Raw genomic sequence first — 17,400 nt, 5'->3', positions numbered from 1 at the left:
GCAACCTAGCTACCCCAGTTGCTTGTCGTGTCTGGCCAGGAAAGCAAAGGACCCATATCTGAGTGGAGAAGGCTGAAAAGGTCGCTAAGCTCGGGGTAAGCATGCCCCTCGTCACGCCATTGCCGCAACACGCCCTTGTCGAGTCATCGCCGCTGCACCGCCACATTGACGCCTCGCAGCGCACCGCCCTTTCTCCATGCTAGGTGAGAGGTGCTGAGCCCTGCAGTCGCCATCGTAGCTAGTTGCTCGGTTTTTTGGTGGCTGCTCTATGGCTCCGACGGCGGCGAGGTGGGAGAGGCAAGGGGAGGGGATGGCAACGCTAGGGTTGGGTCGCCTCCCCAGTTGCCTGCGCGTGGCTGACACGAGGGATCACTTCCCTTGAGAGTTTAAAATCCATTCAAGATATACTGTACTGATGTGGAAATAAATTGGACCTTCGATGCCAATAATACATCTTAAAATTTGACATAATTATTAAAGAAAATGAGGAAATGAGGTGTTCAATTCACGACATGGATGGCGCGCCAGCTTCAGAAGGATTACAAGCAGCTGATCAGATTAGAAAAGAGGAGAGAAATGTCTAGCTTTTGAACACAAGGGCACAGATAGCCTGCTTAGGAGAGTCAATTGTTGAATGTCTGTTGTCGCTTTTATAAACTCTGAACGTAGTTGTGTTTTCTGTTTTTTCTTCTGCTGTAAACTGTGACATTTCTTTTAATGGAAATGGAGGGCTAAAGCCCTTTGATAAAAAAAAAAACAAGAGTACCCTTGACACTTAAAGTCACCAAGGATGACATGGATAGGATATCCCCTGCAGTCCCCGTGGAACATCAAAGTCATTCATATTCAATTTTCATTAATCGTGAGCTATATATTAATTAGCCTCGAGCATTTGACTACGTACACTGATGATTGCATGAATTACTACTAGTTACTTACTACTACAACAAAAACATCTCAGTTTCTTCCTGAGAAGAATACACACATGGCTGCCAACGACCTAATGAAATGTGAATTAAACACCAACACCAACACGGGTTACCCTTACCAGCTGGTTGTTGGTCCCTTCCCCTGTGGACTTGCATTGCACAATATCCCCCTCCATCCGGAATCCTGGACAACCCAGACATTAACGCGGTTGGTTCCATTCATATTCAGATGCAGATAGTATGAGTGTGGAGATAGATAGATGCTTCCTGAGGGTCTCATCATGGTACGTTTTGGTCCCACTCATATACATGGCTTTGCAGCACCACCCAGCAACCCAGCACCAGCAGGTTCGGTACCCACCTCTTCCTGCTGCGTACTAAGCTCGTATAGTACATTGGTACACATATCAGAACATATAAGTGCAACTGCAAGGTATAAGTGTAAAAATGTTTTGTTTGGAACACATAAATTTCGTGGTGTGAAGCAATAGCAATTGTATGCCATCCACAACTTTTTTTTTCCAATGGTTTGATGGCACACAGGGTCGGATCTAGAAAATAGAGTTATTAGGGTCAATACTCAAATTTGGTGATGCCAATACATATATAAGAGAGTAATTATTGTTTATAGAGTGTATTAGCAAAGAGATTAGCAAGAAGTCATTGATGTCAATTGACACCAGTGCTTACAGTACACTATGGATCCGCCACTGGTAGCACATGATCAACCGTCCAGATCAACAGCGGATGAGTTTGGGTAACAAGTTAGGATGCTATATTTGGAACACGGGATTTTACAGTATTTTAGTACAACGATTTTTAGTTGGTAACACAAATAATTTTGAGAAAATTCCCTATATACCCCTGAAAATTTACTCAATCCCTTCAATACCCCTGAATTTGACATTATCCCTTATATACCCCTGAGTTTTCATTTTGATCTCCTCTATACTCATCTCCGTTAGTTGACCATTAGTTGACCGTTAAATATTTTAAAATGACTATATTACCCATATTATACATATGTGTGGTACCTACCCAATAAATTTTCATATGAAAAATAAACTTATACAAAATACAAGCAATATAATCATTTAATGCCCAACTTAAAAAATAAAACTTATTATTTTTTATTTTTTAAAAATTATGATTAAATCCATACATTAGTTTCACCAGAAAATTAAGAGCAAAAACTAAATGTTATTTAGGTTTAAATTTTTGGGAAGATATACGAAATTCATCAAATTTGATCTGAAATTTATTTAAAAATTTTAAATTTGTTTTCTAATTTGTGATAAACTAATTATATCCCCTTTGTTTTTTCACAACGAATCTTTTTTCACTAAATATTTGTTGAAAGGTAATTTTCAAATCTTATGCAGAACTTTTTTTTACAATAAATCTTTTTTTATTTTAATGAAATAATGTTTTATTTTCAAAAATTCATAACAAATATTTAGTAATTTATTCCTTATTGGTTTTCACAACTCAAATAATTTACACATAAAACATTTCTAGCTTTTAACAATATAACAAGGACAATAAAGTAATTTCTACAATAACTAACGGTCAAACTAATGGTCAACTAACGGAATGGGTATGTAAGGGATCCAAATAAAAACTCAGGGGTATATAAGAGATCAAACAAATTTTAGGGGCGTAGAAGGGATTGGGTGAAATTACATGGGCATATAGGGAATTGGCCCAATAATTTTGGGTAGCTACAGTGTAACACCCAAAGGTGGGGCTCTGGAGCAGTTTACAGGCGGCTATAAGCTACACTTGTGAGCTATATACCAAGGGTTGGATGCGAGTCAGGCAGCACTTTCCACGTAGGTGAGTGTGCCATGTGTGTAAGTGCTGGCATTGTCTCTTGCACTTGGATTCTGGTTGAGGGTGGGCTAGTGGAGGTGACCATGTTCTAGAAGGGGTTGGTGCTGTACTTGCGGCCTATTAACTGTAAGCTACTCCCTCCGTTTTATAATGTAAGCCATTCTAGCATTTCTCATATTTATAGTGTAGATTCATTAATATCAATATGAATATGAGAAATGCTAGAATGGCTTACATTGTAAAACAGAGGAAGTACTATTTACTTCACACAAGTACGCTAGCTTAGAGTTACTTCTTGCTGCTTGGTATAGTACAGAGTACTTAATGAACAGAAGGATTCACGAAACGGATACCGAGCCAAAAATTGGTTTTCCGGTTTCATAGAAACCATTTGAAAAACTGTTGACTCCCGGTCAAGTTTAGTCAAAAATTTTAAATTCAATTTGATTTTAAAAAAATGACCAAAAAAACCTAGTAATGGAGCCGATCCAGGAAATCCAGTTTTCAGGAAAATCAGACCGTTTTAATTGGGATTATAAACCCTGCTCACTATTTGGTGCATTGCATATACATAAACTAAGGAATTGCAAAGCATGAGAAAAATATCATGATAATCCAATGATCCCTAATACATGTGTACAATGTATGCATTTTATCTTTTGTAAGGTATTTAATTGGGGTGGGGGAGGGGGTGTTAAAGAATGAGGTTACATGTGGGTTTCTGCATCTTAGATACAACAACCAGTTTATCCATTATTTAAAAAGTATCTTGATCTTCTTGATGAATAACTATTCTTGGTATATATGCATCTAAATATCAAGTATACAAACTATAATGTGTAATATCCTTGCAAAAAATTACAGTATGTAATTAATAGTGATATTTCCAGGCATGTATTTGGATGTATGATGAATCATGAGCTTCAGTTACTCTGAAGAAAAAATGGTACACTTCAGATCTATCCTTCCTACGCTTTGACATTATATATATTCAAGTCCAAAGTCCAAATCAATGAAAGCTCTCTCCCTTGAAAAAAAGGAGGTCATTTTCCCCTTTTAGGGATCGATGCTTTTAGATTGCATTCTCTGTTGGTTAACAAAAAGAATGTAAAGACCACTCTGTCTTAACAACCTCAAAATCTTGATTAGGACAGTTAACTGCAATCAAAACCACCAATCTGGAGCCAAACAGATCAAACTTCTGCCTTTTTCCATTTCACTTTCTCATTTCAGTTATTGTAACTGTAACCAACATGCATATATGTATTTCCCAATCAACAATCCACTATCCTTTTCAGTTTCTTCCGACATGTTAATTGGAAGTTTCCTGGGAGACCCCTCCATTAGTGTCCAAGAGAAGGACTGCAGGTTGATAGATTTGGCTCACCTACTGCTGCTGCTGCTGAAATCTGAATTATGTACTTTGCATTATTTGCAGCTTTTTGCCTGGCGATCAAGCTAGTTATCACTCTTGAGTAGGAACCAGTCGGTTCCAATCCAGCTAGGCTGCTTCTTTGCGTGCCCAGGTGATGAGTGAACCTAACCAAAGTGTTGACTCTAATCAACAACTTAATATTGCAGCTTCTTTGTGAATTAAATTTAAAAATATACTATTGATTTGGTTTTTTCGTAGAAATATTCGTGATGTATACTTTTTAGCGAAAATATACCGGTGTCGCGCGGTATCGCGTGATGAAGCAGCAAGACCGAACAGTCTCGCTTAAGGAATCAGCGAGAACGAATGTCATGTCCAACGGAGCTGCTTAATTAGTCATTAATTACCCTAATTAATGATTAATTAACAATAATTAGTAATTAATTATTCTAATTAGCGATTAATTAATCACTAATTAACCTTATTCAATCGGCAGAGGCAGTCGCTATCGCTCACTGAGTGAGCGAGACTGCTCGGTCTCGCGGTTTGGCCGCGCGAGACCGCGTGGTCTGACGTCGCCGCCGCGTACGTCCTTGATTCCGTTGTTCGGTATCGCTGTTTCGTCGTGCCAGACCGCGCAGTCTCGCGTTATGATCACGCGATACCGTGCGGTCTGGCGCTCTCCTCGTGCGAGACCGTTCACGACGTCACTTCAGCGTCACTCTCGCGGAATGGTTATGTGAGATCGACGGTATATTTCTACTAATAAATTTATATTCCGAATATTTTTGAAAAACAAACGAATCAACGGTATATTTTCAAATTTAATTCACTTCTTTTTAGCCAAAAGTTTGTGAACATGATCGTAGGTTGTGCATGGCATTGTTGGACCTAATTCTTAAACATGATATTAGGTTTTGCATGGCCACCTCAAAATATTTAGTGATATTTAATGAGTCACATATATTATTTGAGGTCCAAATCTCGATGATGCGACGATAATGAAAATTTCTGGTGACGGATAAGGGGTTGCATTTCTCTCTATTTATTACATGGTGAAAGATTGGCTTGTTTACTTTTTTTTTCTTGTGGTATATCAAACAGACAAACACATTGGGGTTGGCCCTCTCTATAAATGACTTGAGAAGATCAGAAAAATGCATATATAAGCAAACAGAGTGTACCTACCACTGGTGAGCTAGGTGGACAGTAGCCGTTGAGTTGCTGACAGTAGTTTGTCTTCAATTCAGTATTAATTTGACAGCGTGTTCCATAGAGTAATCAAGTATCTAATCTACAACTCCAATTTGCAGAATAAAAAAAATGGGATGTGCACCTTTTTCCCGGCCTCCACATTGCATATTTGCATGTGATGTGCTCTGGAATCTTGTGATTGTGCCAGAAAGTTTGCAGCCAATGCATGTTCCTCTGATCAAATATATCCTCACCTCTGAGCATTGATCAGCATGCGTTAGGTTGACTCACATGCTCAAAATAACTGATATGTTTTGAGAACATGTTTTAATCTGTTTAGGAAAAAAATATTTATTTTACAACCCTTAGCTGCCGAATTGGTTGGATTTATTTTCACCTCCAATTTTGGAATAATATATTTTTACTTATTAAATAAGAATTATTTGCTTTCAAATTTGAACGACCACATCATCACCTGTTTGACAAATATAATATAAATCTCTATCCAAACCCTCTCTGCCAGGAGGAGAAAAAAATAATAAAGCGTGCGTGCATGTGTATGGGTCTTCCAAACCGTGTCATGGTTGGACAAGCATCTGATACTTATCTTTTTCTTCTTGACATGGTATAGCCTGGCATGATGATGCCAGCCAAGAATTTAGAGAAAATGAAATTGCTTCTCTTCTCTAACTCATCCAACTTCATGCATAGGAAAGTTCATACTACGATCATTTTTGTGCAACATGCTAAGTAAATTAACAAGAAATGATTTAAAATTTATAAAAAATACTAAAGATTTTTCTTTAGGACTTGTTCGGTTAATCCCTATAAGAAATGAGTCAATTGAGGATGATTAATTTTACACCTCTTCAAATTTCCTTCACTGCTCTTTAGGAGGGATTAACCGAACAAGTCTAGAGAATAACCGACATTTGTGTATGTACTCTAGCACCATAAATTACAACAGAATTGATGCATGCATTGTTTTTTCATTCTCAGAGTGGCACGTCCTACCAACTCGTTTGCTCCTCCATTATGCAATTGTGCATTCACTTGGTCCACTCCAAAATACTAGCTTGGGGATGCATTTGCAGCTTGGCACCAAGACCAACTAACAGTAATGGCTCAACAACCTCAGAGCGTTAGCTAGCTGCTTTTAATGGCTGTGGCCATTTTGTGCTCATCATCTTTTCTTGGGATGAGTTGGGGGTGACAATGGCAATGGTGCAATTCATGATCAATGTTGGAGCTAGCTAGCTAGTAGCTAGCATGCATCAGTTGAGTCCACAAGTGCACAGTTGCTGCCCTTTGTGAGAAATTTTTCTAGTTGGACCTCAACCTCCTCACAAATTATATAAGATATATGCATACATACTACCTCCACCCTTTAATATATATACTCCCTCATTCCCTAAATGTTTAACGCCATTGACTTTTTTAAACATGTTTGACCATTCGTCTTATTCAAAAACTTTTATGAAATGTGTAAAACTATATGTATACATAAAAGTATATTTAACAATAAATCAAATGATAGAAAAAGAATTAATAATTACTTAAATTTTTTGAATAAGACGAACGGTCAAACATTTTTATAAAAGTCAACGGCGTCAAACATTTTAGGATGGAGGGAGTATAAATTTAGACTAACCAACGCCATACAAAAGAGAAAAGGGAGTAAATTCTACTGTACGTACCCTCGGTGGTTGGTTCATGTATATGTGCATAACTCGATGAGCTAGGGAGTGAATCGTGATGTCTATAATTAAAAATAGTTGTATTCATCCTTAGTTGGTATCAATACCAAATATTATACTTTCATTGTTAAAAAGAAAACAAATATTCATCAAGGAGATTTCGAAAGCAACATGGAAGAGTTTCAATTATCTAGTTAACTAATAATTTCCAAGGGTTGCAATGTTGTGAAAAAACGGTTGATAGGTACCCTCTTCATCGACTTCCAATTAATCGTTCATATTCCGTTTAATCGCCTTGCGTTACTCTCTTTGTTCGACATCTGCATTCCGTCTCCCACAGTACTCCACATTAGAGGGTTGATACGTCAAACATATGCCTGTGTAAGGCCATGTTTAGTTCCCAGAACAAAAAATTTCACGCTATCACATCGAATGTTTGGACACATACATGAAGTATTAAATGTAGGCAAAACAAAAAAACAATTACATATATTACGTGTAAATTGCGAAACGAATCTTTTAAGCCTAATTGCGTCATGATTTGATAATGTGGTGCTACAGTAAACATTTACCAATGAAAGATTAACTAGGCTTAATAAATTTGTCTCGCAGTTTCCTTGCGGAATCTGTAATTTGTTTTGTTATTACACTACGTTTAATATTTTAAATATGTGTCCATATATCCGATATGACAGCCAAACCTAAAAATTTTTCCCAACTAAACAAATCCTAATTCAAGGAAAGCACGAGGGTTTCCACGTAAAAGCATGGAAGCCATTGAATGGACAGTTGAACAAACAGGGAACTAGGAAAGCAAAAGGAGCCACCGAGCAACGCCACCGAAAAGCGGCCATTTTTTTCCCAGCGAGAAAAGCCGACCTCCCGAGATGAACTTGAGCCTGGTTGGCACAGGTGCAGAGATCCAGTTAATAATGGCACGAGATCGCAGAAAGAGAGGGGGAAAAAACAGCATCTCATTATGATCTATCATCTACCCCAGGAATGTAGAAGAGCATGACTTTGCTCCTGTGGCATCAAGTGGTAGTAGGCCCAGATTACAGGCATTGCATTTTAACAAAAGAATATGCATACAACCCAAATGTTCGATTTACGTACATCATAAACGGCTACACTATATATAAATGTATTCTCCTTTAATTGATATATAGTTACATGTACAACTGAATCATGCATATAGTAATACTCTTAACAAAAACAATTTAATTTGTGTCCGGACTTAAAAGTCGAATTAACATGTGATTAATTAAGTGTTAGTTTGCAAAAATTAAAAATGGATTAATATGATTTTGTAACTTTCGCATAGATTTTTTTTAAAAAATAAAGAGTATAGATTTTTTTTTAAAAAAAAAGAGTATTGTTTAGCACTTCGAGAAACCTCACGTCGTGCTTAAGATGCAGTTATCAACTTGGGCCCATTCAGAGCAAATGATTTATTTTAAGGAATTTTGCAGGATCTGAGTCCCTATAGGAATTTTTCTATATATATACCCCTTTACGATAAAAGATTGCACATCTATGAATCATATGAAAAGATGCATGGAAATTTTAGAAAAAAAAAATTAACATGAGGTCCAGAGGAACTTTTCTTTGTCTTGATCTCTTCTTAAAGTCACGTGTTTCACATGCGCTCCATCCCAGTGGTTATTTATGTGTATTTCTCTGTATTTTTAGTTCTCTGTATTTCAGTTGTATTCTATCAACTTTTATTTTATTTTTTTATTTCTATGGTTTTTCATTACTATGTTCCAAAGGAATTTAATGAGGTTGGCTATATATGTGTGTTCTTATCGACGAAATTGAATGGAATGCTTATTAACTGAATAGGTGAATGATTCAAGTGTATAGACGAATAAATATTATAAAATTGAAAAATAAATTTAAAACAATCTTTTAAGAAACTTACATGCTGAAAGTTTTTTTAAAAAAATTGCCGCGTTAGGAGCACCAGAAAGCATGCATATTTGGATATTCCATTTCATTTTGGGGGAAATAACATAAGTGTGTATTAGTGACATGGACCCTCCCGAATTTTATATGCATGTTTCAAAACTATAACTAATGTAATACTAAAGTCTTTTGATGCTATTCTCTCCGCTGAAAAAAGATATGGCATTTATATTTTGAAAAAGGTCTTCAAGGTTAGACTTTGACTATAGCTCATAAAATAATAATCTTAATATAAATAGAAATGTGAATTTAATATAAAATAAAATTTATAAACTAAACATATTTGAATTTTAATAAATTACTAATAAAATTATTTGACACTAAAAACTACCTTCATTTTTAATAGATGATATTGCTGATTTTAATTTGAAATAATATTTGACTATTCGTCTTGTTTAAAATTTAATGTAAATATGCTAAAGTATAAGTCATACTTAAAAGTTTCATTAGTGATAAAAACATGTCACATTAAAATAAATAATATTTATATTTTAAAATAAAATAAATAATCAAATATCATATAAAAATCAATAATGATGTTTATTAAAATCAGAGGAAGTATAAAACCTCAAACAGTTTTCTAAATAGAGAGTACCAAATGTACTACTACTAGTACATTAATATTTTCATTTCATAACAACAATAATAACCAGACAAGTAGTTGCCGTATACCCTTCACTTCATTTAATACGTGCGGTCCTTCCTACCGAGCCATATCTACCGGATTTCCGCTGCAGTTTTACAGGAATAAGTTTCCCATCACTTGTTATTTGCTGCACCTCGCCGCTGCACTGCAAGAAGTTAAAAACAAATATCAGCATATGAACAGTAAGATACTATTTATGTCCAAAACTATTTCCTTCCTCAATGTATAAACCAATTTTCCACCTGATATTTTTAAGTAACTAATCTCCCTGTACTTTACATTATCAAGTTTTCTTAAAAATATTTTAACTTACATTTTATTTAAGAGAACAATCATAAAGTGTGACATGACTATCTCCATTTCAAAATAAACACTCAGTATTAGATAGGATATATCATATATTATAATACCATAAATCTAGATAAAACAAATATCTATATACTTTGGGATGGAGCCTTGCCAAAACGACCATTACGGAGCCATCATTTCGCTGCATATTTACAAACGAAAAGTAATTTACGAATAAAAACGTTTATATACGTGTTCTTAACGATTTAAAAAGTAAAGACTGAAAAATAAACTTTGATAAAAGAATCTTAAAATCAACTTTAAATTTAAAATTAAAAAATTAAAATTTGACTGATAAATAAGCTTAAGCGAAAAAGCTAAGGCCCTGGTAATTTTGCCTATTAGAATCCACCATCCATATTCCATCTCAAGCACCACAGTGCCAACCAACCACACCTCCCCTCACCTCTCCCTGCAGCAGCAGTTTATATAAAGTCATGAGCTAGCGCCACGCCACACGGACACAAGCCCTATAATAGCCAATTAACCCCCGTCTCTCTCCTCTCACAGTCTCACCCACATGCGCGCCATTGCCTCCTCCTGCCGACACACGCAGACAGCAGCAGCAATGGCGCCCGGCAGCCGGTGCAGCCGGCGGCAGCAGCTGCTGGTCGCCGTCGCCGTGGTGCTGCTTTTGGCGGCGGCGCCGACGGGGTGCTCGGCGGCGAGGAGCAAGAAGTCGTACGAGGCCATCTTCAGCTTCGGCGACTCGCTGTCCGACGCCGGGAACCTCATCGCCGACGGCATCCCCAAGTCGCTCACCACCGCCCGCGCCCCCTACGGGATGACCTTCTTCGGCCGCCCCACCGGCCGCTGCTCCAACGGCCGCCTCGTCGTCGACTTCCTCGGTAATACCTTAGCTCCTCGTCCATGGCGTCTCTTCTTTCTCTTGTCCCTCTCTTGGCCTTGCCACCGCTTCACATATACTATTTCTTTGTTTAATGGAGTCATTTTGCAATAACCAATAGAAATGTCTCTGTCTTGCTATTAGTACTCTTATTAAAAAGTGTCAATTTTGGGAAGACCATTGCTCTGACCTTTGGTCATGATGCAATTGACCCTTCTTCTTTTCCTGTTTATTTTACAGAACACCTCAACTAATTAATCAAATTTCTCTTCAACCTTTTTTTTTTTATGTTCCGTGTTTCAAACCTCAAAAACTCTGGGAGTAGTAAAAGAGTCTGCGCTTTTGCAATGGTGAAATTATTGCTGCCTCCTTTCTGCCACATCAAAGCAATCGATTATGAACCAAAGTTCCTTCTTCTTTTTTCCTCTCCTCCAACTCCTAAAAAGAAACACAAAGCTGATAGTATAATTACTGTTGCAAGGCCTCTCAAATCGACAGCATATCTGCTTCCCAATCGATTGCCTGAACCGCGTTCTGAACATTGTCTGCTTTTGTTTCAGAGCAAAAAAGAAAAAAAAAAGCAGAGCGATTTGATTCCAAACTTGCGGGTTTTTTTTGTTCTTAATCTGATGGGAGAAGCGATCCTTGGCTTGCAGCGGAGCACTTCGGGCTGCCGCTGCCGCCGGCGTCGAAGGCGCACGGCGCGGACTTCAGCAAGGGCGCCAACTTCGCCATCACCGGCGCGACGGCGCTGGAGTACTCCTTCTTCAAGCAGCACGGCATCGACCAGCGCATCTGGAACACCGGCTCCATCAACACCCAGATCGGATGGCTCCAGGACATGAAGCCTTCCCTCTGCAAGTCGGACCAAGGTCACATGGACTTCTTGATTTCTTCTGTCTTTTTTGGAGATGCAGCCATGTTGCAGGTTTCAGCCGGATGAACAGTTTGGGGTTTAATTGGGTGTGTGTGGTTTGGATGATGTTGCAGAGTGCAAGGACTACTTCGGCAAGTCACTGTTCGTGGTGGGGGAGTTTGGGGGAAATGACTACAATGCCCCTCTCTTCTCCGGCGTCGCCTTCTCCGAGGTCAAGACCTACGTCCCCCTCGTCGCCAAGGCCATCGCCAACGGTGTCGAGGTAAGAATGTGCCCATGAATCTGATGAATTTGCATAGAATTCCTACAGTAAGATGATACTACTTTGAGTTGCAACACATAATGCACATGCACACACTACTTGAGTGAAAAGGCATGTAGCCTAGCGGTTGCAGTGACCTGAGTAGCAATCCAAGGTCCTGAGTTCAAATCTCCATTAGAACGGGCTGCATATATCCGGTTGGATGTAGAGGCGGGGTAAAAAATACCCTTCTCAAAAAAAAAAAAAGCACATGCACACACACACACATTGCTGAAGTAGGTAGTGATGGAAGGAGCAGTACAATGTAGTGCTGCATTTGGAGATCCAGGGAATCAGAGTACTGCAAGTATGTGTCACTGCAGATTCCAGACATGTCATACCTAGATATTGTCTGAAAAAAGAAACAGCCAAAAAGAAAAAAGGAAGCTGCATAATGAACACTGTATGTGGTACAAATATAATTGAAATGAGTTACTGATGATCAAATGGGAATAAGCTTCGGAAAGTATTCCAGAAATACTGTACTTTGGGTTGGGTGCAGTAAGTCTTGACAAGTCTGTATTCTATTCAGTGAGATTTGTGAGTAGATTGGCTGTTAGGTAAGCATTGGCACAGTTAATACACACATTAATGCTCTGGATCTATGGATCTCAACGTGACGTTTACTAATAGTCAACTGGGATTACCGGTCCAATTTGCACTAAAATAGGAGGAGAACATGTGACAGATTTGGTACCAAACCAGAATGGCAGAATCTTCTGCCTAGGCACTCGACAAGAAACCGCTATGGCTGCGATGCTTTGAAAAGGATTTTTTTTTCTTTTTTCTTTCTTTTGTTTTTCACCTGCATTGATCACCTCTGCATATCAGTGATAGAATGGGGTTGTACTTTGTCTACCAAATCGAGTTAATCTACAGTGCATCAGATTGTTGCTTAGTGCAGCCCCATGTGATGTGTAGGTGGGGATTTTTGATCTATAGGATCATGATTGCTCAATGAAGAGGATGGGCATGCAAAAGTTGTGGCTGGTGAAAGAAGGGAATCATTTTGTTATGTGCATGCCCATCATGAAACGGCAGTCACATGACAAGGGTTGTAGGATAAAATAGACTGTTTTCCCCAAAGTTTAAGCAGATGGAACAAATTTATCAGTAAAGTAGTGATGTTATTCTATTACTATAAATCGATGGCTTTCAATCTGTCGTGTGGGGAAATGTTTGATTTGCACATTTCTAGGAGTGAGATTAGTTTCCAGCAGTACAGATTTTTAACCACATGCCAGATGTTGAATAACTGAAAGAATTTACTGAGATGAAAGCTGGAACATGCCCACACACTGATGAATCATTTTGAGTACTGTTAGTTAACCATCTGTGTGTTTATTTTCCCAGAAATTGATTGAACTTGGTGCGAAAGACTTGCTGGTACCAGGAGTTCTCCCAATTGGATGCTTCCCCTTGTACCTGACACTGTACAACACCAGCAGCAAAGCTGACTACAATGCCCGCACCGGGTGCCTCCGGAGATACAACCGTCTCGCCTTCCATCACAACAGGGAGCTCAAGCAGCAGCTTGATGAGCTTCAAAAGAAGTACCCAGAGACAAAAATCATGTATGGTGACTACTTCAAGGCGGCAATGCAGTTTGTCGTCAGCCCTGGAAATTTTGGTGAGTCTTCCTCAGTGCAATAGCATGCTAACCGTAAATTGTAATGCATCTCCAGTGTATGTTTAGAACTTTAGGTACATCCGGAATGAATTTTACAGTTCGTCAGTTGTGATCTCCAGGACTAAATTTTACTATTCCGATTTGGTGCGACGATGATATCATGGTCTAAACATCAATGATATGGCATTGCAGGTTTCAGCTCGACTATGCAGGCTTGCTGTGGTGCTGGAGGCCAGGGCAACTACAACTTCAACCTGAAGAAGAAGTGTGGTGAGGAGGGTGCTAGCGTGTGCTCCAACCCGTCGTCGTACGTGAGCTGGGACGGCATCCACATGACCGAAGCCGCCTACCGCTATGTCGCCAATGGCTGGCTGAATGGGCCATATGCTGAGCCCCCAATCCTCAAGTGAGAATTTGAGGGGTTTTGACTGTATGTAACACAGCTGTTGGTGCAAAAATATATATGAATGAAGAAGGTTTCAGTCACTGAAGAATTAAGTTATATGGGTAAAAGTTGTTTAGTTTTTTTGTTTTCATTTGGAAGAATGTGTAAACTGTGCCAGTATAGATATGTTCCAAAATGAATGTTGAAACTGGTGCCAGTATAGATATGTTCCAAATTAAACTGAGAAGATGTAGTACAGATGTACCATGTTTGACATGTTCTCTGATTCTTTTCATTTGTCAATGACTCTGGGTAATAATTTATGGTAATAAAGAGATCAAATTTGTGCATCTATGACTGCCTAATGATGAATGAACGTTTATAATGTAGTGTTTTCCATCATGATCTCTGTTTGCATTCTGAGGATACTTTTTTTAAAGATAATGAAAGTTTTTATTGAATTTTGTCAGTTACATTGAGTATATACAACTATACCAATCATACTCTTGGCCTCTGCAAGAATGCGCACATCTAAAATATTTCTTCAATAATAGAGCTATGGAAGCATGATACAGGTAGAGATGATTCCCTGGCTTGATGGGTGACACAATACCAAGAGCTTCAATGCTCTGATAGGTGCCTAATTGCTGATTTATATCTCAGTCTAGCACAACTGAATAATTGCAGAAATGGACCAAAAAACATCAGTACCACGATGCTGGTAACAGACATAATCAAATACTCCTATCTCTGGAACAAGCACGGATAGGAGGAACCTAATCCTGTCAAAAATTTCTCTGGATTGGAGTTCAAGTCCAAGCCAAGTAATCCACAGAAACATTTCGGTGAAGAGCATAATTAATGATAATCCAGCAACCGGCATCATCTGAGCATCCTTTTAAGGCTAAGAGGGTACTACTGTACACTACACACCATTACAGTACAAAGAAACACTGTAACAAACAGCCGAAACTCTCAACTTCAGAATGATACCTGCCTCTGTCAGAGATGGCACGAACCACAACATGGCGAAATTAACGAGGGAATCTGCTGGATCTAAACAGGGGATGGATGTGCATATGTATGGTCCAGATTGAAACCCCACATGATGATGGAGTTAAATGAGAGGATCCATCCACCCAAGCACTCGTCTGTCAGCTGCTCAATTCTGAAGATGCTTCTCCATCCAAGAAGAAGAAGAAGACCTTTGTTCTTGTCTGATCAGCGTAACATGTACTGTACCCTAGCGACAGTTAACTGCTGCAACGCGCAGTTTGACATTTGAGCGTGCACGGCCAATGGAAGTGTAATGGCAGTACTGGAACGGCGTAAACTTTTGGCACACGTATAGAATTACTATAAGATTTCAGTACACCAGTGAAGTAGTGATTGGTTCCAGTATTTAGTGTGCCTCCTTGCTTGATGAGAGTAATGGCAGCATCGCTGGTACCATCTTTTTTTTTTCTTTTACTCTATCAGTACGCATAGAATTTGTGCAATGTTTCTGTTTTCATGGAGTCAATCGTGAATTGTGCAAATGCCTTCAAAATAATGTCCGCGTTATGTTCATATACCATGAATAACACAAGAACAAGTGAAGTACACAAGTACCTTGTCATACTTGCTTGGTTGTATTAAGTTGCAAAAGCTACTCTTTTCCCGCAAAAGCAAAGGTTACTCACTGTGGACAGAGGTAGGTCACCCTTGACCTCATCACTCATCAGACAAATGCAACTTTCAGAAAATACCATCATACTAGTCAACTTGTCAAAAAAAAAATATATCATCCTCGTTAGGTTTCATCTGTTCTACTCCGTTAACCGTATCATATTTTAAGTTTTTAACGGGTGGTGTGATTCAGCCCCACCAAGCCCAATTGATGCTTCATGCCAGGCCAACTTTTTCGTTCGAATGGGAATAAGTTTATTTTGCCTCCCTCATCTCTTATCAAATCGTATCCTTTAACCACAAAACCAGGTATAACGTCTTTCTCAACTGTGAAAACCAGTGCAAATCGGCTCCTCCAACTGTTTTTTTCTTCACAGGCATCCGTGATCTGTGAGAAGGACACTGTGGACAACTGTGGAGTGGTGCATGCTTTAATTTACTTAGCTATAGCTAGCTAGATATAGTATATGATCTTCTTGTTTTTAGCCCGGCCATGTTCGGGCTGGGCGCAGGAGGAGGGAGCTGCGGCGGAGGCGGCACTCGTTCATCATCTCCGATCCGGCCGGCGGCCGCCATGGGGGCGTCGCCTCCACCACCGCCCCGTCGAAACGTACGTCACGAGGGGAGCTAAGGTGTTCTCGGCCCCTGCATGCGTCGCTGCGTGCGTGACCAGCACGATGTCACTGAAGAAGGTGTCCGACGTCGTCGGAGGAGAGCACGATGGGGAGGAGCTACCTGCACCCTGCATGCACTGCAAGAACTCCATCGCCGCCGCCGAGCGCCGCTACCGTCGCAGCCCATGGCCGCAACGACGACGCGGCACTGCTTGGGGAGGCTCGCCGGGGACGGGCGGTGGACGGCGGGCAGTCTTCGCGTGGCCGGTTGCAAGTTGGCATGTTGGGCCATGCGCTGAATCAACGGGTTTGACCGCGGTCAATACCATGTTAGCAAAACCATCTCCCAAATCATAGGAGTAGTCGATTTGCACCGATGTTTTGGGGAGGCGTTATACCCTCAAGTGGAATTTGAAACATTCCAAAAAGTCGGAGATCCAACTACGAGGAGACAGCCAGTCTGAGGCCGCATTGCTTTGGTATCTTTCGCCTCTCTTTTTTGATTTGACATGGGAAACATCTCCTATCCCTTCTTTGACTCTTTTCCCTTTTTTATACGGGAAATGATCCCAAATGACAAATGAATAGGTGTGGAAGTTATAATCTATTATATTATTAAAACAGCTCGAAAAGAAAGCACCACGTTCGCTGTTGGGGCTAGAAATTACCACATTAATCGGAGAAAAAAAAAGTCTAAGTAGAAATACAATTTAAAAATAGCTGAAATTCGGAATTACAAATAAGCAATATTGAAAAAAGAGCTCGTATAAGAATCCAATACGAGATTAATTAAAATTCGAAATTAAAATAAAATAAAATCTGAAATTGGAAAAAGAAGATTCCATGTAGGAATACAATCTAGAAATAATTGGAATTCGGAATTAAAAATAAGGAATATTAAAAGAAGAGTCCATATAAGAATCCAATACGAGATTAACTAAAATTCGGAATAAAAATAAAATAAAATCTGAAATTGGATAAATAAAAAAGATAGTTCGAGTAGGATGAAACAACTATAAATTGAAAATAAAAAAATATTAAAAAATAATTCGTATAAGACATAATACGATATTAACTAAAATTCTAAA

General features: G+C 39.1%; 1 protein-coding gene across 1 annotated transcript; it reads left to right on the top strand.

The window, feature by feature from the left end:
• Window positions 1–10,449: 10,449 nt before the first annotated feature.
• On the top strand, window positions 10,450–14,382 carry LOC4341208 (GDSL esterase/lipase At5g45910). The gene is made up of 5 exons (XM_015785566.2): window positions 10,450–10,838; window positions 11,494–11,709; window positions 11,828–11,976; window positions 13,369–13,645; window positions 13,838–14,382. The coding sequence occupies exons 1-5, from the start codon at window positions 10,511–10,513 to the stop codon at window positions 14,053–14,055; spliced, it is 1,188 nt and encodes a 395-aa protein (XP_015641052.1). The 5' UTR covers window positions 10,450–10,510; the 3' UTR covers window positions 14,056–14,382.
• Window positions 14,383–17,400: the final 3,018 nt, after the last annotated feature.

The sequence above is a fragment of the Oryza sativa genome, chromosome 6 (assembly GCF_034140825.1).
Source record: "Oryza sativa Japonica Group chromosome 6, ASM3414082v1".
NCBI classification, from domain to species: domain Eukaryota; kingdom Viridiplantae; phylum Streptophyta; class Magnoliopsida; order Poales; family Poaceae; genus Oryza; species Oryza sativa.
The sequence above is the reverse complement of the archived record's forward strand: the minus strand, read 5'-3'. Positions and strand labels throughout refer to the sequence as shown.